Genomic DNA, 25,325 nt, shown 5'->3' on the forward strand with positions numbered 1-25,325 from the left:
AGGCAGCAGGACTAGAAATGGAAGTAGAGCAGCAGGTGCAGAACTTCGGCTTATAGTTATTCACTTAAAGAATTACAATTTGTACTTTGTAGTTGATTTGTAATTTCTTTTTTCTTATCTAATTGTTTAATTATATTTATTTAAGAATTAGAAATTGTATTTTGTAATTTATTTGATGAAGACAAAAAGCCATAATAGTGATCAGACACTTAAATATCAAGTTAAATTAGTTACTATGTTAATGTGTCAAGGGTATCTGAGGAGTCACTTGGCAGTGATAAAATGATTTAAATTTAATAGGAAAGAGAAAAGTAATTAATTGGCCATTTACCAATTCATCTGTGAAGTGGCCAATTTGATTACCTGCCAATTAATCGGTACACCTTTACCTGAATATCAAATATGACAAAATATAATTCTGTACTATGTTCTGCTAGCGCTATCTCTAAGTGATATGGTTTAGAATGCTTTACAAGTTTAAATGTTTAAAATCTTAAATTTTTGACACTTTCATTGATTCTTGTATTATAATGATTTGCAACCTTCTGGGTAAACATTAATACATTGTGCATTAGTGTATACATTTAGTGTTCTTAATTATGAAGGTAAATATATTTATTTAATGATAGTTTATGAAACTTGTATTAGATTGTAAGAAATTATATAACTATTTCTTAAATCTTGTTTAAAACTAGTTGCCTTTACCTGACCATGCCTGGGCATATTGATACTTTTATTTCATGTGCGTTTCACACTTATTTATAAACTTCATCTTTTTTTCCTCTTTTTTTTTTTTTTTTTTTTTTCTACTAAAATATTTTAAATGTATCTGACATCTCAGCAAAATAATAAGCTGTTCTTTTTAATTGTTAGACATCCGTGTGTAGCACCATTAAAAAAAAAATATATATATATATATATATATATATAAATATATATACTCTTAAATATTTATTAAAATCAAGTTTTTAGATGAATGGTTAGCCTAGAAATAGATTTTTTACAGAAGGGATAAAAATGAAATTTACCTAGATGACTATTTATGTAAGGTTTTTGAAAACTGATAAGCCAAAAAGTTTTGTTTTTTGTTCATGGTTTTTCTGCAAGAAAATCACTTGCCAGGTTTTAGTATGATATTAGATGCACCTGTTGAGAAAAAAATATGAATTCTGCATGTATGTGCCTATGGGACAGACTGCAAAAAGCCGGTTTTGAATCTGAGGTAATTTTTGTCATACAATTAAATAGGTGTACGGGGTAAGGCACAAGAGACCTTTTAGGCACAAAGATGACAATGTAGTTATGAGGGCAAATCAGTCAGATTAATTAGGAAGGGGAAAGTAATGTAACAAGATATCTTATACATTTTTTTTTTTATAGAGTGGTATGAATGTTGGATGGCTCTGCATTAGGGTCTTGGGCACTGATTGAGAGGAAGGGAAAATCACTAGTTACCGTCATAGTTAGGGATTCAATATGCGCAGTAGGATTTGTTGCAGGGAAGGGGGTTTATTCAGTTAAGGGTGATTTTTTTCCAGTGTCTCTGAGTTCTAAGAATTCAAACTAAGAAATTCGAGTGAATCTATATGATAGAAGGTATCTTGTATAATTAGAAGCAGACCATTAAAAAAAAAGTAAATGAACTTTACTGTATGTCCCCAAAAGTAAAATAGTGTAGAAAATTAGACAACGCTCTAATTAGTATTAACACCCACAGCAGAGAAAGGGTCGGAGGAGCTATCAAACGAGGAGTTGAGTTGGAGTAGAGGTGAAAAGGGACCTCTGGTGACTATGGCAGAAGGGTGGCAAGAACGTAGCTGATATCGATCATAGGAAGTGTTCTCTACACCCATATGAAAATGCCAAGAGACCGACAGGGAGATGCAGTCTACAGAAGAAAAAAAAAATGAGTCTGACCTTTCTTAGCCTAGATAGGGTGTGAAGACTTTAAGGAGTTTGTTCACGTATAAGCGAAGAAAATGTCATTGGCCATTTGAAAATATGTACTTTTTTTTTTTTTTTTTTTTTTTGAAAAATGAGAAGGAAAGGGGTGTTATATATTGAAGGGGACAGATCCCGGTTTTTAGATAGAAACAAAGTAATTAGGATCAAATATTATTGAAGGAAAATTCTGGAATTGAATGCAGTTAATAAAAGTTAAAATGAATACATTTTTGTTAGTTAGATACGATTCCAGGAATGCAGTGAATTATCCATTGTAGTTAGGAATGCAAGTTAGAAATAACTTGTACAACAAATGAATGAGGTAAACAGAAAATTGTGTTGGTTTAATTTAGGTTAGAGCAAAAATAATAGAACAATGGAATTAAAGAATGTCCACTGAAAAAATCTGGATGTGTTGCCAGGACATGTTTTGGAATTCACATGTCTGTCCTGCATGCTTACATCACAAAATAGTATAGAATTAATATATACACTTAAGTCAGACTAGAAAAGGAGAGTTCAAGTGAGTCCGGAAGAGAGAAGCAGTTAGTCCGGCAGAGCAGACCGGGAAGACGGACAGTTAGCTGAAACTCCTTAGGAGCGAAGGGGTCAGGAAAAGACGATAATGTAGCAACTTAGCAGGCATCGAATTCTAATCACCAGATGGATGAATAAACGTCTTGTATTTGTTATGTAAGGCTTTTGTCTGTGTTCATCATTCAACCACAAGCTAATGTGTTTTGTCTTCAAGTTTATATGGATCATCACGCTGTCTCATTGTCTTGTATAAACATTACACTTTTCTTCACATTTATCTCTCAGTTTTACTGTCGTAAGAATTGCTCTCTATCACTTCTATTATAAATGAGGACTCCCCAAGTATTGGGTGTCTTGTTTTTGTGTAACCCCCTTAATACTTAAAGTGCAAGAGATTAAATTGCTATAATTTACTTTTTGTAACTAATTTTATTTAATAAAAACATGTTATTACATAAAGCTAATCGAAAGGAATATAATTATAGTGTACATGAATAAATGTAAAAATCACAATTGACTTTCATGTAGTTAACTAGCGGGGTACCCCGCATTGCGCAGGTGTTTGGAGGTGTTTTTAAAAAAAGTTTTATTAGGCAGGCGGGCTCGAACCAGTGATGTAAAAGCGGAAAAGAAAGTTGAAGAAAACTTGACACCTTACCACTACCCTACGAGGCTATAGGAAGTGAAAAGCGTTCAAATTTAGCAATGTCAATCAAAAAGATGATTTGCTAAGTAAATAAGTTCATGCAGGTGCAGAAATGAAGGTTGGCTGAAGGCCAGTTCAGCTTTCCAACATTTATTTCCTCACGATGTTGGGGAAAACCAGCTGCCCTTAAACAGGGAGTGTCTAAATAAATAGCAATTGTCTGATATGAGGGGTTTCTCCTACATTGATCAAAGCTAATTACTTTCTGGATGTCCCTGGTAAGAAAGCCAGGAAGTTGCCTTTGTTTTCGATTAGTTTCACTTTTATACAAAAACATGTGAGAAAATGGAATAACATACAAGAGGACTTCCATAGGGCCTTCCAGAAGTTGTTGGAATGGTACAAAAAATGCATTGCAGCTGGAGGAGATTATTTCAAAGGGAACTAGATTTTCATGTGTGTACTATCAATGAAAGTGCCCATAAAAAAAAGTCTGGAAACTTTTTGAAGACATCTCGTAAATAAAAATGGCTAACTGAAAAATATACAGGGTGATCCGAAAGTAACTATCTATTCTAACATAACTATAATATATTTTTGAAGTATAATTTCTCCAATTAATAAATATGAGAAGTATATTACATGAACATTTATTTAAAATTCAATTTGGGTATCACCATTTGCCACCAGCTTTTCATGTCAACCATGAACCGCAGTCACATATTCGCCCATCAAGATTAAAAACCAAATTCATTTATCATTTCTCTTTATCTCTGTCGTCTTTCAGGATGCTTCACCACTAAATCTACACGACTTCTCCAGTTATCTCAATCTCGCACGACAGTGTTCAGGTCCCAAACATTTTCCAATCCTGTGTCCTGTAGCAGGTTGTCAATGTAGGTCATTCTTCTACCATGGTTTGAGTGTCCATCTGTTGGTATTCAGAGAACTAGCTTGCTGGCTTCTTCTTCACTGTTTCTCATGCAGTGACTGGTTACTCTCATCCTTCTCTGCTGTACTGATACTGGTGGTAGGTCACCATAAAGCTGTTGGTTTGCTGCATGGCTCATATAATACATCTGAAAAGAAAACAAAAGCATAGATTTAATTACCACACATAAGTAACACACACACACAAAAATTGAAACATATTACAGCATTTGAATAAATTAGTTATTTTAGAATATGGAGTTACTTTCAGATCACCCTGTAGATGAATATCTCACAATAAGTTTATTAAAATTTTGGATAAAATACATAATGGAAAAATATGAAGTTTGTAAAATTAATAACAATGTCAATTTTGTAGATTAACACCCTTGGCTAATTTTTTTTCAGATGACTAAAAAAACAATTATTTTTGAGTTTAGAGTAAGAGATCAGTCTTCACTGGTAAGGTTGTAAAACTGCATAATTTCTTAAAAATCGGCCCCTCCCTCCAGCAAAAAAAAAACAAAACTTATGACTGTAGCATGCAATATGAAAGTTTAGATGGAAATGACACATGAAATTTTTTTTTGGTGCAAATACTTTCAGGGACAAGTCTTATTCTAATCCATGGCAAATCCTACAAACCAAGAACTCATACAAGACTGACTTTTGCAGTGTACTTCATTTTGTGAGAATAATGCTCATTCTTCCAATCTGCTCCAAAGTGTGAGAGAGCCTCTTTTTTTGCAGAAGAGAATAAAGATTGACATACGGGGCAGCTTGTTTGTCCTGAGACTCTCACACTTAATCTTCCTTTTTTCTGAAGGTCTTAATTCGTCTGAATTCAACCCAGAGAAATCCATTGACAAGTAGGTGGCAAACAATAGAAGGATTGCTTGGAGGGCAGGACAGTGTGACTGGTCAGCTAACATTGTCTGTAGATAAAGTGTGAGGACAAAGTAGTATTGTGTGAAAACAAAGATTTAGTCACAAGCTATTGCTTTGACAGTTGTAATTGAGCAAGTGTTGAAAGACCAGATATAGGAATAAAAAAGATAAATACAATTCAATATTGGGCAAATAGTTATACATTTTAAAAGGTGAAAGTTCGGTTTGAAACGGAAATAAATTCAATTTCAAAAACACAAAGACAGTATATGTTTGTTAGATCATCTGGACATTTCGCCTTTCAGTCTTATTTTGAGATCTTATATTAACAATACTATAGTTAATTTTATATTTCTGAGTGACATTTATCAACCTGACAGGGAAATTGAAAATGAGGTAAAGCCTGTTGTTAACACTGTTACAATAGCTGCAAATCATGACTGAATATTTCTAAATTACATCTTTGTCAGGTAACAATTGAAGTGAATGTAATGTTTTTATGAAGTTGTTGTTTCAAGTTTAAATATTGAAACTGATGAGATTTTCAAACCTGCATTTGTAAGTTGATTAACTTATTCTGAGTGATATTTGTAAACAGTTCTACAGTTTTTAGACTTGATATGTTTTTATGATCTTGTTGCTCGAGATTGTTTCATGAATTAAGTTTAATATTGAAAATGAGATCTTGAATACTTCAAATTTGCATTTAATGTTGTTGGTAAGATTACTGGATATTTCTAAATGACACCTTTCAAAGTTTGCTGGTAACAATTGAAGTGAATGTAATATCTTTGTAGCCTTTTCTCTCCAACAACGTTCAGTGAGTGATGTCATCAAATTTGTCCGTTCTGGGTTTTGTTTGGTCGCTGGGACTAGGCTGTTTTTTCGACAAGAGTCCTGGATGATGAGAGAATCCAGTCGGACAGGTTGCTACTCTACCTACATTGCTTTTGATAGTGTAGAATCCATTTGGCACTGGTCAGATTTAAGTAAGACATTAATAGCATCCCATCCAACAAATCGATATTTGATTCTGCCTAGCATTTTTCTTTTGTTAAATGTTGGTGCATATTTTCATTTGATTTAATTTCTTCGCAAATTTCTCTAATAAATCAATAAATATTCCTACAAATACATTGTTTTGTTTATTATTACTAAATGTTTTTATTCTGATAGTCTGATGTGAAAAGAAATAGATATCTGCTCCTTCCTAAATGTTTGCGGCATGAAAATAAATACTTCTTGGGATTTCTATTTCAGTCACATAAAATGTTTTGACATGTTTTAAACATGTTTTTGCATTTCTTGCATAAGTTTGTATTTTTCACCTGTCAGAGCTCTATGGACAAATTTATGTTTATTTGACAACTAAATATTTTCATTTATTAATCGAAAAGTTACTAACTAAACTCACTTTGTTATGAATCAAACAATTCCAGGTGAAATTTTATTTACTAATTCTCTAAGAAGATAGACAAAATTTATAGGAGGAAATTTAAAAATTTCAAGAACAATTGCATTTAATAGTATTGTTAACTGGCAAATGGCATTCAGAATAATTTGATCAAATGATAACTGCAAGTTTAAAGATCTCATCAGTTTCAATATTATTAAACGTGAAACAACAACCTCATAAAAACATGACAGTGTCGTTGGATTTGATAATGATGATGATTTATTTGTACAGGTTTTATATATATGATGTGAGTTTTCAGAATTCTTGAAAGAAGGATTAATAATTTATGTTTTATTAATTCAAAATGTTACTTTCATCTTGGATGTTACTCTCACACCATGTTGGTCAATGTAACTTAGGACTCCTCAGACACGTTTTTTAACTTAGGGTCCTCTCTTATCAAGGCTCCGAGGTCACTCTCAGATAAAGGGTAGATAGACACCATGGGCACTAATGGTGGAACTTGGGTAGGACTAAATCATTTAAGAGGACAGCTCAGCAGTTTATTTATATTAGATTTGAAGATGATCCTGCTTTAGTTAGGCTGGAACAATCCCATGGTATTGTTTCACAGACAGACAGTTCTAGAAAAGAAACTCTGCTCATGGAATTTTCGTTTAGTTCTTGGCACAGGTAGAGAGTGGGGGAAGTTGATGACGGTTGTTGTAACTAGACAAGTATTTGTTCCTATTTACAATGCCTCCCCACGGGACAAAGTTAGACACCAGGGTCGTTTTTTTATCGTGGAGAAAAGAAACAAAAAATAAAAATTGTCTCAGTCGTTAAGGGGTTTTCCTCCACTAACAGAACAAGAAATTGAAGTGTAGCATCTGAAGAACAGATACTACACTTTGATCTTGACCCATTGTTGCAAACATTTTACAGAAAGAAACCGTAGATTGGAGCTAAGCCGATCTCCTACCATAAAAGTAATGACAGAGCAGACAAACTCACAACATCAATTCTTGTCAAACTCTGGAATCTGTGTAGAATTTATTTAATCCATGAGGGTAGCATGCTCTCGTCCAGTCAACCATGACTGGGTAAAAGACTTATGTAATTCATAATTGTATTTTTAGTATCGTCCATAAATTTTCGATTAATTTTTGGGATTACATTTCATTGTTAGTAATCAGTCGATTATATTAAAATGGGTGTTGAAGGTGATAATTGCCTTAGCATATTATATAATCATGTTTTGTATTTTCATAATGTGAACAAATAGGAGGGTTAAAATTGAAAACTGTAAAGTGTTTGTTAAAAAAAATGATTGTCTAATGTTATTAAATGCTATTCGATATAAATTGTACAAAAGTTTTACATTATTTTCAAACTTTGCAAAATGAAAGGCATTTATAAATTGTTAAAATAGAAACATGAAAAAGATGCACCTTTTTTTATATCTTGTTCAATTTCTAATTTGAGAGGCGAGGCATTTAACCTGCTTTGTTTTGTTTTCATTTGATTGTTCATATCTGTCTACTGCGTGAATTTATTTTCGTAATTATTTTAACTCTGATGAAACAATCTTGCTCAAATATGGTTGCAGTTGTGTAAGTCACACAATTTTTTATAAAATAGATATTTATACTGCTCTGTCTAGTAGTGAACACTTTTGAGAAAGTGTTGGTCTTAAATTAATACATCTGCACTTTATATAACAATTGATCGCTTTTCTGTTAACAAGGATACTGTGAACAACTGTAATATTTTAACTTTGATTGGTTGATTTATTCAAAGAATCTTATGTTTTATTTAATGGATGGAGATGAAGAGAAACATTTTGACCTTTTTAATAAGTTTTTTTTTATTCTTGCATTTTCTGTTTTTTTTTTTTTTCTTTTAGGGTGCATTGGTAACAGTTTGTTCCGATGATACCTTACATCTATGGAATTACCGACAGAAGAAACCAGAGATAGTACACACTCTGAAATTTATGAAAGAACGGTAAGTACATTTTATTTTTTCTTTCTGACATATTATTGTTTACAGGTTGGTATTTTTCTTTAATACCAGTGTTATCCGATCCTTGCGGAAGGTATGCAGTCAGGTATAGTTTTTTTAAATTTTACATCTATCAATCCAGAATTTGTTCATGTCTCAATAGAGGTCAGAATCTACAAAATCATCAAGCTGGAATGGGTAAATCATCCCCGGAAACAAATTGTAATTCTTAAAACTTTATTGAAATCTTCAAAGTTTTAGACAGAAAAAATGTATCTTTAAGATTTATACAGGATGAATCAAAAATGCTGCCTGTTTATTATAAAACGATTTTTATATTCTGTGAATAAATGTACGATTTATTCCTATCATCTTGCATGCTAATACAAATGGAAAAAGAATAAATCTAATGCAGGTCTTGAGCAGTACTCTTGACCTGAAAGTAAAGTTATGTAATACATTGATATTAATTATAACATTGTGTACTTGTGAGTTACTGCTTGCCACTTTTTAATTTCATTTTCCAACTATTTTGTGATTATTAAAGTTTGGGACACAAGTTTTATATCAGCCATCTTGAATGTCTTATGGTTTTTACAGGTGAATTCTGAGTCCGTAACCAGGTCTGGCATTTTTTTTTTACTTCCACCCTCGATATAGGTTTAGTATTGGGGTTAGTGAGGGATAAAATATATTAATAAATAGTATATTTTTGTAAAAAAAATTATAATCTAACATGCATCTGTATTTCTGAAAAGGTTTGAAACTGAAATAAAAAAAAAATGGTTTGTTATTTATCAAAATGTTTTAACCAGTGATTTTTATTATTTTTATCACGAGATGAAAATATGAGTATAGTTGCTGTTATTTTTTATGATAATGTCTGCTCAACAGCTGTATTTTCATAATTGTTACTTACATGATTGTCTAAGCATCATCTTGTGGGACAAGGAATAATCTCTTGTTTTTGTAAGAGTCCAATCTTTGAAAGTACATACCCTTAGATGATAACAAGGTCTTGATATGATTGCTAGATCAGCTTTAAGAATGCAAACGTTTTTTCACACATAAAAATAATTTGATTGCTCTCAAAGACTCCACTTTTTTCTTTTTTTTTTCCTCCAGCTTAATACTTGCTTGAAAGTATTCATGCTAGATTGAACATTGTACTTGCAAATACATTTTATTATCATATTTGCCTTTTCTGGATTTAGTTTTTCCTATCTGCTTAGACAAAATAAACTTTTCCATTGTGTTGGCAACTGTCGATATAAAGATTTTTGAAAGTTTCTTTTTCATACCTGCCTACAAATAATCTTGAATATTTGGACTTTTTTTTGCAGAAACTCATCCAAGAGACCATATTTTTTTTTAATCTTGCAAGAAATTTGACCTTTTTGTCTTAAAAAAACAATTTTTACAACAGATTTTATTAGTCCACTTTACAAGTGATTATTTCTTAATAAAATCTCAACAAATCAATGTGTATAATTTTAGTTTCTTTTGAAACTTTTCATTTTCACCTCAAGTATATATTTAAAAAAATGAACCCTAAAATCACTGTTAATCCTGCATCAACAAGTTGTAAAAGTAAATATTGCTATTGCGTAGGAAATTTTTTTAAATGAAACAATTGTTAGTTATCTTTAGTTAATGTATTTTTATGAATTCCACTTGTTGTTTTCAATCTGTTAACAAAAACAATATATTAAATTCAAATTATGTATCGCTGTCACATTTTCAGAGTTCTGTATTGGCTAACTATTGATATTCCTAAGTTTTATACATTCCCTAATTAGCTTGGTAGCTTCTGTCTATTGCTAACAGTTTTATGACTATGGCCTAATAAACGAGAAAAAAACAAATTGCAAGCCAAGAAAGATGCTGAAAGATTTCTCAGAGGTGGACGTGCCAATAATTGAGATTTATTCTGCACATCTACCTTCATGTAGATGTATATCTACATACTTACAATTTTTGTGAAAGACATTTTGACCGAAGAAACTTAACAAAATCTTATTTTTAACATTTTTTTTATTTATATATGTTGAAATTTTTTTTTATTTGAATATATTTAATAGATACTGAAAAGTTTTAAATTCATCCTTTCTTGGTATTTTCTGTCTATAATGATAAAAGATGTAATTCCATCTCTGAGTAAAACATAAAAATTGGGAAGAAAAGAGGTTCTTGCATATCACAGAAAGAAATAGGCAATATGAACTTCTCAGTAGAGAAAATTGGAATTTGTTTTAAGAAAATATTAAAAAAAAAAAAATGACTTTTTCTCTTTTTAATTATAATACTTTAATAATTCAAGGCAGTTTTTTATCTGTACAAATTTTAAAATGCAACTATAAAAATAACAAACGGAATGTTTACTTTGTAAGAATTAGATGTTTGAAATAAAAAAAAAGTTATTTTTTTATTTCATTAAATTTCACCACCATCAAATAATGTGAAATTAATTTTGTCAATATTTTAGTTGGTTCTGTTTTTTTATTAGATTTTCAACACAAGCATTCAACAAAATTTAAGATAAAGAATTTCTTCACTATGTAATTGTTTTGTATTTGGACACGTGTGATTATAAATCGTTACAAATATATGAACAATTATATAATAATAATATGCGAAACTGGAATAATATGTATCTTTTAGAGATAATAAAATGCCTCTCCTTGTTTAACATGTTGATATGTGCTGGATGGCTTTTAGAAATGAATTTTCAAACTAACCTATCACTTGCCAGGTCTTTATTCCTCTTTCTCTTAAATCAATCTTTATCACTTCTTCCTATCTTTTTCTTGGCCTTCCTCAAATTCATTCTACTACCTCAACTGTTTTGTCTTCTAACCCAAGAACACTAGTCCATTCTTTCAACATGATCATATCATCAAAATCTCCTATATGTTCTGCACACATGTCCCTATACTGTCCAGATTTAAGCTTGTTTAAAAATTACATACCTATAGTTGGTACTGGTGTAATCGCAAGACTTATGAGTGGATGGAGTAAGTCCAGGGAAATTTTACCACTACAAGCCAACAAACCATTGTTGACCAAGAGAAGACCCTGTCATGCATATGTATGCAGTGTAATGATGTATGGAAATGGAACCTTGCCATTGCGAGTTTCAGTCATAATTTGCATGGAGAAAAATATGAGAATGCTACAATGGATATGTAATAAGCGGCTTAATGACAGGTTTAAATCTGTGACCTCAAAGAATGATTAAATCTCAATGTATGCAGAACAGGGAACTTTTCTATTGCCACATTGAAAGAATAAATGACAGTTTTTGAGGTAGCAAGGTCATTTGGTAGAGGAAGACTTCACGAGAGAATTAAATATAATTGTATATGGTAAGTCATATTTTAATGACTTGGGGAAAATGTTTTCAGTTTTCTGGAATTATTTTCAGAAAAAAACGATACGATAATGCAAGCGAAAACCAAAAAATAGGCTTGGATGAAGAAAGTATTGATATATCAGACAAATTATTATTTTAGTCAAATGTTAAAAATATAAAATAACTTTATATGTGAAGTTTATATCTCATCCTTTAGATCAATTATGTTTGGATTTTATTGCTTTTCTTAAATTGTTACATTTTAGTCTAGATTAGATTTCTAAATAAAAAGAAAATAATGATTTAACACTTATTAGATGTATTTTTTGGAAAATAAGTAAATTGTTGATACAAATGGAAATACTGTTTTCATTTCTTCATAATGTTTTAGGCTATCAAGAACAAGTTTTAATCAATGAGCCAACATAAACAACATCCAGCTGATTTTGAATTCGAAATAATCCTTTTACATTTGGAACTATGACATTTTTCTTATTTTGTTTAACCCATTTTATTGTGCATTGGCCAATTCATTATTTGATCAGTGAACCATCCTCAGTCTCCAGGGTTGATTTGTGCATTTTTCATGATTATTTATGCAAAATAGACATCCGGATTCAAATTCAGTTTTTCTATCTTCATCCTTGATTCCTCTTATGCAGACAAAATATTTTATTTTCTGATGTGGTGAGAATAAGTTATTGCAAGGATTTTTTTAAACTAATAGAAGTCTTAAGAGCAAATGTGAAAATTGCTGCATAATTATATTTTTTTTTAAATACTTAAATAAAACTTTCTAAAGTTCAATTTAATGTACACAAAATGATTTCTTTTTAGTGTGAGCATTTTCTGTTGAGTTTAACTGTGATATTAAAATGAGAAAAAGATGTGAAAAAGAATTGCAATTGTAAAATAGATAGAATGTTCATATTTTCCAAGGCAATATTTCCTTTTTTAAATTAAAAATTATTTTGGTAGTCCACATGTGCGTGTGCACACACACACACACATACATATTTTAAATTTCTTATTGATGTGCACATGTTTCATTCTTTTCCCAGAATCATTTGTATACAAGATTGTTCTGCCGGTTTAAGTCTACATCTGAACTTTTGTTAGAACACCTAGAACCATGCGGCCATCTTAACAACCTAAGTAGAAGGAAGAGATTTAAGGTCTATTTGTTTTTACAAGCAGCCATAGCTAGAAGGCTGACAGTGTTCAACAATGCGGTCAGATGGAACTGCTCATTAAGCAGTTAATTCTAATCATACTTCTTGTATATATTTTTCATTTTGCATTTATCACACATGGTGGGGTCTAAACTGGATAACTATCTCCACTGCAATCAAAGCTTAGAGTGAAGTCCAGCTGTCTTGAGATGTTGGTGCTGGGTACGAAACCAGTTTTATTTCAGTCACAGTGTTAGCTTTTTTCTATGGGCTTCCGAATCCTGTTTTTATGTCCTTGTCTGCATGCCGTTCATGTCTGTATCAATGCAGGCAATCCCACCCCCCCCTCTAAGATTGATGTAACAATGGCATATATCAACATTTTCAGTATGGTTGAGGTCGAATGCAACGACTTCACCTACATGACCATCTTTCTTGCTTCTTTGTCAACGTCTAACACTTGGAGCTGTACAAAGCAACAGGTCGTCATACTACAATCCTTGATTTGTGGATCAGAGAAGACACCAGAGACAGTACATCATTTCAGTTATGCAGCATAGAGATATTTTAAAAATAAAAATTTAAATCAGATTTTAAAATAAAAATGATTAAAAATGAAATTAAGAATACTTTATGCAATAAATGTTTTGGTATTAAATGACCGATATAAGGCAAAAATAAACTAAAACATATGTTAAACATATTTAAAATAATTTTTATAAGATTCATCTCGTCAATTTACATATTTTAAATAACATTTTTAAACATGTATTTTGCATTGAATGACCCATTAATGTGAATATGCTGTAAACTGCATCCATCAATCCATAACTAATTATTATTGTCTATTCACAAACTCTTTATTTGTTCTTTGAATTATTTAAATATGTCAACCGGATAGTTGATGGCATATAAAAAAGAAAACATCTTTTGATTGGCTTGTTCTATGAAAAAAGAAAAAAAAAAACTAAAATGAAAAATGGAAGGGTTGTTTGACATTCAGTGTGGCTTTTCTAAGTTTGTTTCATGTTTTGTATTTTGATTCCTTCTAAACATATTCCCTCCCACCTATTTACTGTGTTACTGTAATGTTAATTTTATACAATTTTAATTGTTAATTTTGAAAAGTTCTAAACTTTAATCAATGTATATTGACTGGCTCTTTGAATATGAATCCTTGACCTTAATTTTAATTAAATACCTTTGTTGTTTTTGCTTATATAAATATATCATTCTTGGAACTTATTGAATCCTAAAAATGCTGGTAATTTATGGTTACTCATTATTTTTCAAATTTCCAATAGTTTACCCTCCTGCCTTGTCTGATTAAAATGGTGTAATGCAAAGAAAATGTGATTACCTTAAACAGAATAAAAATAAATATTTGGTTGACTTTTAATAAAATGTAGGACTGATTGGTCTTTATTCTAATAAACTTGTTACAAATTTCTAAACTTTGAATTGGTGATCAGAAATAAATAGCTGTAATACGAGTTATCAAAATGAACTTTAAGAAAAAGAAATTTCTCCTTTTGTTAATGTTTATTGCATTAAATTAATGTAGTTTCAGATTATTGTTTCTATATGTCTAAAATCCTAACACTTATGCCTTGGTTATTGATATGAGAATCCAAATGTATATTTATTATAATCACAGGTTTAGAAATAATAAACGAGATGTTATGTGTAAAAATGAATATTAATTTTTACATATTTCTTTTTTTGGTTGGCCTGTTTGAGTTGGCCTGTCACACTTAAGTTTACAATATTTTCAATGCTAAATATGCATATATAATTGTCACACCTCCATAATGAAGCCATTGTTGTTACTTTTTATAGAATTAATCAACATTTCTATCTTAAAAGAAAGGAATTATATCCTAACCTCACTAATGGCCGGACATTGTTAACAAAAGAACAAATTCTAAAACTAAATGATTGAACAAGATATAAAAATATTTGATTTCTTCCACAAATTCCAAACTTTTTAGAATTTGTTTCTCTATTGTCTGCTTCAATGCTTCAGCAAATTCTGAAAAATGTTTCATTGACTATTAAATCTGATAAACTTGTTTATATATAACTTATTTATTTACTTGATATCTGTTCAAAATACAAGGGTTTTTTCATAAGGCAATTTATATTTGTTCCATAAAGCTGTTTTACTATTAAATTATTATAGAGAATGGAATATGTTTAATTTGTGTATTAAGATTAAAATGTTTAGCAAAAAGATATTCAATTTCACTCACTGCTGTAATAGTCTAATTCAAGATTATTACTTTGCAATTTAATTTTCCTATATTAAAATATATTTGATATCTATTATTAAACATATCTGCAATATACATATTGAAGTATCTAATATATTCTTTTGTTTTTTTGTTGACTATAACATTTTAAATTCTGTGATCATATTGTGGCATAATTTTGTTTATTTCTAATCTTATTACATAGTTTATTGATTTGCATAGACCTCTACTCATATAAACTTTAAAATTACACTTTTTTCTTGCAAAACCTTTCCACAATAATTTTATCTAAATCTATTTTTGCAATTTTAAACAAGAGCACATACTGACAGATGAATGATTATATTTACTTCGATGTAAAATATATTTGGTATTTTACTATGTGCGTGTGTGTGTATATACACATGTGTGTGTATATATATATATATATATATATATATATATATATATACACACACACACACATGCTATAAAAAAATGTAACCTCAGTTAAATTGTTTGAAATTGGGAAAATAGTGAGTTTGCAAAGCCAGTTAAATTTATTTAAAAACAAAAGAAATAAAAACCCAATCCAAACATAATCTTTCTACTTTCTTTCTCATTTATTAGTTAAAATAATCTTAGTATGTGATATTTTATTTTTGTAATAGACTATTCCAACCTCAGTTTTACATACTTAATTTTATTATTCTTAACTGTTAATACCCAGAAGCTGTAATGGAAGTGTGTGATAGACACTTTATAAAATAAGTATTGTGAAGCAACATAATGATAGAAACTCAGTAAGAGATGGGAAACTTGTTAATTGCAAATTACAGACAATTAGAACAATTAAAGCTCTGTCCCAAAACTAAGGAAGATTTCAGCATGTATTTTGTGTTAGAATATATAGGAGGAAAGTCTTGACCAAACTAATGCTGATGAACTCAAATTTAGTATATACGAGGTATAAAAAGGAATAAGAATAACAAGGAAAGAACAAAATGAATTAAAAGAAAATCATGCTTCATTTTTATATTTTGCATTATGAAACTTTGTCAGAAATAATCTTTATTGAATAGTCAAAGTGTTAAGGGACCTAGTCTCAAAGTTTAGGTGAGTACAAGATAGGGTTAGTATAGGAAGGTTTGCTACTTGGTTAGATAGTAGCAGTGTTTTGGTGGTGAATTTATATGTACAGAAAAGCCAAATGAAGTGAATTTATATGTAGAGAAAAGCCAAATGAAGTGAATTTATATGTAGAGAAAGCCAAATGAAGTGAATTTATATGTAGAGAAAGCCAAATGAAGGAAAATTGAAGTAAGGAGAAATGTTGTAGTGGGGTAATTTGTAAAACTATAACAAAAAAAAAACATATTTTTATTGTGCTTACTAACATTATTTCTATTTATACCTATATTTTCTCTCCGTTTTATCATTTAAGCATACACATTCATATATATATATATATATATATATATATATATATATATATTATATGCTTAAAAACATTAATTTATACATGAATGCACACACACATTCATATATACGTGTCTATATGCATTCATATATATACATACACACGCACACATTTATATATACATGCACACACATGCATTAATATATACATGCACATTAATACATACATACATGCATGCATGCACGCACATTCATATATATGCGTGCACACACACATGTTCATATATATATATGCGTGCACACACACACATGTTCATATATATATATGCGTGCACACACACACATGTTCATATATATATGCGTGCACACACACACATGTTCATATATATATATGCGTGCACACACACACATGTTCATATATATATATGCGTGCACACACACACATGTTCATATATATATATGCGTGCACACACACACATGTTCATATATATATATGCGTGCACACACATGTTCATATATATATGCGTGCACACACACACACACACGTTCATATATATATGCGTGCACACGCACACATGTTCATATATATATATGCGTGAACACACACATGTTCATATATATATATATGCGTGCACACACACATGTTCATATATATATATATATATATATATGCGTGCACACACACATGTTCATATATATATATGCGTGCACACACACACACACATGTTCATATATATATATGCGTGCACACACACATTCATATATATATATGCGTGTACACACACACACACATTCATATATATATGTGTACACACACATTCATATATATATGCGTGTACACACACACATTCAGATATATATGCGTGCACACACACACACATTCATATATATATGCGTGCACACACACACACATTCATATATATATATGCGTGCACACACACACATTCATATATATATATATATATATATATGCATGCACACACACACAACGTTCATATATATATATATATGCGTGCACACACACACACACACACGTTCATATATATATGCATGCACACACACACACACATTCATATATATATATATATATATATATATATATATATATGCGTGTACACACACATGTATTCATATATATATATATATAGTGCACGCACACATGCATGCATATACACATTCTCATGTGTGTGCACACACATTCATATATGTATATATATATATGTGTGTGTGTGTGCATGCACACACATTCATTCATATATATGCATACACACACACACATATATGCATGTACACACACACATAGATGCATACATTTGTACTGTCGTTCTCATTTAATGCCAAAGTTTTGGAAGCTATTTAAATTTAATAATTTTATAGATTAAAAAAAAACATAATTTTATAATTTGGTACAACTAACAAATAACCAGATAGTACATACAATAGATCCATTCCTATTTTAAATCTGTTCATCATTTAAATCATATGATGGCATATAGAATTGACCCAATGCCACATTTTATGGATTAGAGTTAATACTAGTTTTAATAAATGTGTTTTTAAAATATTGAATGACAAAAAGCTTTTTCTTTTTCTTTTAAATTCATTAAAGAAATTCTACAATCGCCATCATTTCTTAATTCAATTGTCGTTGGCTCAATCATTGTTTTTGTCTACATTTATGGAAAACAAATCCGCTGAAAGTGTGACTACTGGTAAGAACTTCAGCTTATTGCAAGAATTACTGCGGCTCCAAGTGTTATATTTCTTTAAAAAAAAAAAATATATATATATATATATATATATATTAAAATAAAGAGATGTAAAAAAAAAAAACTAACAATTTTAAGGTTCTCGCTTTATCTCGTCACAGGTTTGTTTTTATTTTAGTTCTCTGGAACCCAGCAATAGTTCTAACGTAATCCACATGCAAGACTAGCAACTATTTATATCTTGTTGGCTGTAGGCCACTTCTTTCATGCAATAATTTTTCTGGTTCAGATTGCTTACAGTGAGAATAAAGAAATGTTAAGTAAAAACTTGTTGGTCAATGTGCATTCAAGTAAAATTGTATGATGTCAAAAAGAAGAGGTGCATTGTATGCGAATATCATATTGATTGTGCGTGCGCAACAACTGAACTCATCTGACCTCCCACTTTCACACCTCTGATGACATCGATTTGTCACTGTGAGATTTATCCTTCTCCTTCTCTGCTCTCTCACTCTCTGTCACTTTTCACTATTGCTTTCTCTCTCACTCTCTCTCATATATATATATATATATATATATATATATATATATATATCTTTCTCTTTTTATCTCTTTCACTCAATCACCATTCTATTCTCTGACTACTGCTGATTTACCAACGCATCTGGCAGTACCACCGCCACTCCTCACTTAAATTCTATTCACAATCACTACTATCTTCTATGCACATCACAAGCAGTGTGCTTGCTGGCAGTAATTCCTTTACTGCTCTTACTCTTCCTTTACCAACTACTTCTATTAATGAGGGAGAAATAACTAGCCATTTAAATACTAATTGTCATAATATATTGATTTGACTATTTGCTGCAGCTATTTGCCAGTCACAAAAGTAATATTATCTAGCAGCATTTCACAAAAATATTTGAATACGATGAGATATTAGACCATGTGTAGATTTTCAGTTATTCATATCTTCTCTCGTTTTTCTGGTATTCATGCCTACTGAAATCCTAATGGTCATTTCAAAAAAGGCCTTTTAAAGGTTTTGGAAGGATGTTTGATAAGTTTAATTAAAGGGAGATAATTCTTTAAAAAATTGAGTTACAGTATTAAAAACATAATCATAGCTTATTTTGTAAAAATGGTAGTTGACTCTATGGAAACATTATTTTTAAAGCAATAATGAACGTTAATATGTAAAATATTGATTTTAAAAAAAAAATTTTTTTTATTTTAAAGTGTGTTTGTGTGTATATAAAATTTTTAATTGCTGCTTCCTTTATTTTTTGTTTTTACAACCAAAAAATACATATATATTCATACAAAAACAGTGCAGTATTAGACGAATTGCATATAGTCAACATACTATAAAATATACTGAGCCATTCTAATGGTTGCAAAAATACAAACAAGTATATCGTGTGTAATTTAGTGTCAGAACAGAAAAAGTAGTACTCAATTATTTATACAAGATCAAACTAATGTATAGTGTCAACTAAAATTTAAAATATAGGAAAACGGAGTTAATCAACATTTGTTCTTTCCTATGAATTTTAATCACATGAATACTAAAATATTACCGTTGCCCGGTTGTAAAAAAAAAAAAAAAAAAAAAAAAAAAATTATGACAACAGGGGCTGGGTGGAGTGGGGGGTGCACTAATTGCTTGGTTGAAAAAATGGGGGGGGGGCGTTTCCCGGTCTTTGGGGGGGGGGGGAACGTGACTTGGGTGGCATCATCCAGAAGTGAAACTGAAAGCAAAATTGGTAAGCAAAAAAAAAAAAAAAAGACGCATGCCATACGCAAACTCGCATAACTTAAGTTAGCAAGCAAACGCCTTATTGATGGGCCTACAAGGATGGATGTAATAATAATATTTCAATGTTAGATACTTGAGCCGAAAGAACATTATGAAATTTGCGCATGCACGGTTTCTAAATTGTATCTAAAGAAATTTTTTTTTTTATCTGATGCCTCTCCTCCTTCAAAGAAAACAATATTTCTACACTTTGTGTAATTGACCATTTTTTTTCCTAATTTTTGAATATTATTTCTCCAAGAGATCGCTCTTTGTAATGATGCCATGTTTGTGCCTGTCTGATGCGCATGACAAAAGTTTTTAGTGGACATGCAAACACACACAGGCATTTGCCCTTTATATAATAGAAGACTAGCTGGGCTATCTGGCATTGCTCGAGCCATATAAGAAAAAAAAGGTTGCATTTGAACACATCTTCTATTTTTAGGATATTGAGCACTTTTTGGTGACTATATCACTTTCTATCTCAGGCAAATCTGAGTAGATTTCCTCATAGTTAAGATCAAAGTGTAGTATCTGTTCTCAGCATTCCGTTGGCTTAATCATTTTCATGGTTTCTTTTGCTGTTTAGCTGAAATCAAAGTGTAGTGTCTGTCTCGGCATTTTTACATCCTTGCATGGAGGGACTACTTCACAGGCTAGGGCGTGGGAGGAAGCAAGTTCGGTCCTTTATGGAATCGCGTTAAGAAATGATCATGGGCCAAAGTCAACCACAACAAATTGGTCGGTTTGTGGTTGGGTTTCATGCATTTTTTAGCTAGACAGATAGCCCGATTCAAATCCTTGGCATGTGGTTCGATCTGAGCCTCCAGCTCAAAATAATTGGTCGAAGGTACAGTCAAAGATCAAGTGTAGGTCAACTCCTTGCTTTGAAAGAAACTTTTTTTAAAGTGTAGAGCAGAGGCATGTACCGTGTATGTCTTTCCTCTCGTCCTCTACTGACTGACTGTACTTCCTCTGTTAGTGAAATACCTAAAGGTCCTCTAACACCAACTGTTCTCGCTTTTTTGGGACAGGAAGAGCCATTGGGCTTGCAGACAGGTTTGTGTTCAATGTCTATGTCAGAGATACTTTGGAATGGCCGACTTGAGGTGTCATTGAGAAGCCAAGAGGTTGGCTTTTCTGAGTCGAAAATTTGAGAGAATTTGCATGGAACACTACAGTCGATAATGTCTTTCTTGACCTCACCCTCAATCATTCGGTTGAGGTTCATCGTAGGTCACACTGAAAAAGCTTCTAAGGTTCAGTGATTAGTGATTCTTGGGAATTAGTGGGAGGAGGCTGCTAACGATCTGCTTGTCGGGTAGTTGGAGTTGCCGGAAGGGGAGATCTGCTCTCAGTGGAGTCGGGCACCAGATTCAAGTTATCTCAACAACTCTGGAGTTTTCCTTGACCTTGCGATTGGCCTGAAATGCATTACGCCTCAACGTCATGCTACACAGTTCCAAATAAGTGAATTCGTCTGGGTGTCCCCCGTAGCGTCAGAACACTTTTTCTTTGAATGCAGTGAACTCTAGCAGTACTGGGGGTATGTCAATGAAGTGATAGTTCGTAACAATTCTGAGAACCCTCAACTGCTGAACGTGATCCTACACCGTGGGACAAAGAGAAACAGATGGTGTCTTGCAATCCTGGCCATAGCAAGAATGGTGGTGTAGACATCGTGTCTGAATGAGAACTGAGGAGTTGAATCTTTTGCTGATCAAGATCTGATCGCATTCTTTAAACACCAGCTGAAGGTCAAGATCAGATGTGATAAGAAAAGATTACATCCCGCAGGTTTTTGAAAGAAGGATTAAAGTAGCGGGATTGTGTGTATGTAGAGGAGTTAAGTTTGAGTATATGTTCCCTGCTTGAGCATGGCACACGTGGTTCTTAGTGCCATCAAACCCCAGACCTTTTAAGGTAAGCCTTTTTATTTTCTTATCTAATAAAGTGAATGGTGGACCCAATAGGAAACCAAGATGCCCATTCCCCATTTTTTTTCACCCCCAAATCACATTCGTCTTGGAAGGACATCATGTATTCCCAAACTCCTGTGATCCTGCTTTTTTTCTTTTCCCATTTAGATGTCAACCCTACTTTTAGACTGATAAGCTTGTTTCCAACAAGCCAGAAAACGGTGGCTGGTTTACCATTTAAAGTTTTACGTACATCTATTTGCCTTTTTTGTTTTTCCCCATGCCAATAAAATTATTTTTTAATAATTAGTGTTTTAATAAAAGCAGTTTATGTATATATTTATTTAAAAAGACATCTATTTGGGAATCTTAAGACGACCTTTGCAGGGAATGCAGTATTATGGTGATTGAGAATTCTAGCTATGAAAATGATAGACAAATATTAGGTACAGTGATAAGGATGATCATAGATTCCTTTCCCCACACTTTTGAGTGACCTTGTGCATAATTTGTTTTCAGAATTCTTTATATTACAAATCTTTATGGAAATAAATTTTTCAAAGTGTAGTATCTGTTCTCAGTATTCCAGCAACCTAATTTTATATTTAACTAGCTTTGCAAACTCGCCTGTGACCCCGCCTCCTATATTCAAGCAATCTAATCCAAGTGTAATGGTTGTCTTAACATGTTATTTTTTTTTTTAGTCGGTGTGTGTGTGTATATGTGTGTGTGTATGCGTTGACAGATACAATAATTCAGTAAAGTTTTTTATATTCCATTCTATGTATCACATAAAACAAATCATTTTGTTTGATTGAGTGACACCTTGTGTAATCATTTCTTGAAGATTTAGATGCTGTTAAAGAATTTATTTTTTTCATATATGTACTTAATTTAATCGAATTATTTTTTAATTCATTTTTGTAATTTGCATTAAATTTCAAACACTTTGTATAAATTGTTCTGGATTATTTTAGGTTATAGACATAAATGAAATGGTTGTTTAATTTGATGCATAGTGTTAAAAATGTATTTAAAACCATTTCATTAGTTTGAATCTTTTTATAAATGCTATTGAGGGATATATAAGAATTGTTTCAGCTTTATATTATTGACCTATAATTATAATGCATATTCTTCAAGCGTATGGTTAAGGAATTTATTGTATGCCAGAAATAATGTTTATAGAATTCTGTAGAAAAAATGTTTTTGCTAGGAAATCTTGTAATTATATTTTATTGATATCATGCCATGGGTAATTCTAAGAGAAAGTAAGCATCTAAATATTTTTAATAATTTTAAAATTTGTCTGATATTCTTGTCCAATTTGATCTCTTGTTTACTAAAATATCTGTTGAAATCATTTTAGTTATGGCGGTTTCAGCATTTGAATATCATTTTGTTGTATAAATCGAAATTTTTTCAAACGTTTATTTCTCGTAATAATTTTTTTTTTTTCATGAAAACTAAGTATATGAGATAATAAAATCGTATATTACCATAACTGTTTCTGAATCAATCTTTTTAAGAAGCATTTAAAAAGGGGGGGGGGACTGAATAAAAATGGTTGTAAGAAAATATTAAGTTCTCAAAGCTATTTGAAGGCATCTTGTTCCTGATCTGTTCATATTTGTATTATGTTTTTATCGATTAGTTTATAATTAGTCTGCTTATTTGTTTTATTCAGTGTCACTATTCTACTACTTTTGTCAGCATTCGTTCTAATTATCTATTTGCTGTTACCGATTTGTTCTAAGGCTTTTTCTTTAAAAGGTTAGGCATATGCATATTTGTGTGTGTATATTTTTAGTATATACATTTGTATGTATATATAAACATGTATATATATGTGCTTATGTACGCACCTTTGTGCAGATGCGTACACACATTTCTGTGCATATGTGTATACTAGTGGATAGTTTCTCTTTCTAGTTGCATATTTTTGTGAGATTTGGAGTATGTTATGATGAACAAACTCTACTCTTACTACCTTTTCACACATAGACAATAAATAAAGAGTTAATGCTGATCACTGAACAGATACTACACTGTAGAATTAAAGGGAAAATCTCATTCTAACATTTAAAACCATTTTGAGTCATCCTAGTTAATATGTAAATAAAAGAGGAATGAGAAGGAGGAAAGTGTTAGTACAGGAATACATTCATATGTATGGATGAATCAGAAGTTCCACATGGTATTAATGTCCCATTATTAGGAAAGAGCGAAGTGTTCGTTTATGAAGAAAGAATGAATTTCCTACTTGTAAGAAAAGAAAATGTTTGCATATGAAGAATGCCTCATGTACACACAGGTGTTGAAGTCGGGGTCATGTAAGTATGTATGCGCTGCTGTAGGAGCTATGTTAAGTCCATGAAGCTTGTCAAATCTTAAGGTTGGATGGCCCGGGAATTTTGGCCAGGCTCCAAGAGAAAAAAGTGTTGTAGAATGAGTCAGTTCTCTTTAGTCTCTCTCTCTCTCTCTCTCTCTCTTTTTTTTTTTTTTTTTATCAACTTCTGTTATGTGCTCAGCTTCCATGAAAGATAACCTCTGATTAGGCAAGCCAGAAAGAAGTTGAATGCTTGCACTAATCAGTGCTGAACTTAAAAATCAAACAGATTTAAAATCATAAACCGTGAGCTGTCACTGATACTATGGTCATCTGTAATCGCCACTACCCTTCCAAAACAGAGGAATTAATACTTAGGAGATACTCTCATAAAAGGAGAAAGTAATGCTTGCAAATATGATAGGATAGCAATAAAAAAGAAAGTATATTACTCTGATCCCACTTCCTGGAGATGATCTCATAACAGAACAAAATGCCTTCTCCACTAAAAGTAGACATAGTACTTGACAGGATTTGCCCACCCCTAAACAAAAAGGATGTAATAACAACTGATATTACAATCCCAATTTTTTTTCCACATGAATTGAACAGCAACATATGGGTTATTTTGACCTTGTGTGTAGGAATGTAGTATACAGATATTTGGCACCAGTCTTGTTTATCTAGGGCTCTGCCATGATCCTCGCTCGGCACCTTTTGGGGGGACCTCATCCGTAACTCTCATGCTCCATTGAAAGAAGAATAAAATCCTGACATAACCCTTATAGAGATGATGCCAAGGACCGTAATGGAGTATTAAAACTTGATATGCTTCACAACCGGAATCTCCCTCATGCCTTTGTAACTCTTCTGTTATTCTATCTGTAAAAATTCTTTTAATCAGAAAAGAACATCAGAAACCGGGCAGAACTGTGCTTACGCTGGCTAAACAGTGCTACCACCTTGAGGTTTTTCTAACTTGTTGGAAGTATTCGTGAGGAGTATGGGATGAAACTTGTAACCAATATTAAATATTTGGAGATGATTA

General features: G+C 31.5%; 1 protein-coding gene across 8 annotated transcripts in view; it reads left to right on the forward strand.

Annotated features, from left to right (window-relative positions):
- LOC145239883 (syntaxin-binding protein 5-like) overlaps positions 1–25,325 on the forward strand; it is a 678,091-nt gene that overhangs the window by 182,541 nt on the left and 470,225 nt on the right. For all 8 annotated transcript variants that reach the window (XM_080103493.1, XM_080103494.1, XM_080103495.1 and 5 more), the window contains exon 4: positions 8,248–8,348. In XM_080103493.1, the coding sequence (XP_079959619.1) occupies positions 8,248–8,348 (101 nt within the window). The remainder of the gene's footprint in view (positions 1–8,247; positions 8,349–25,325) is intronic.

Source organism: Euprymna scolopes, chromosome 19 (genome assembly GCF_053919585.1).
Source record: "Euprymna scolopes isolate OS-2025 chromosome 19, ASM5391958v1, whole genome shotgun sequence".
In the NCBI taxonomy this organism is placed as follows: Eukaryota; Metazoa; Mollusca; class Cephalopoda; order Sepiida; family Sepiolidae; genus Euprymna; species Euprymna scolopes.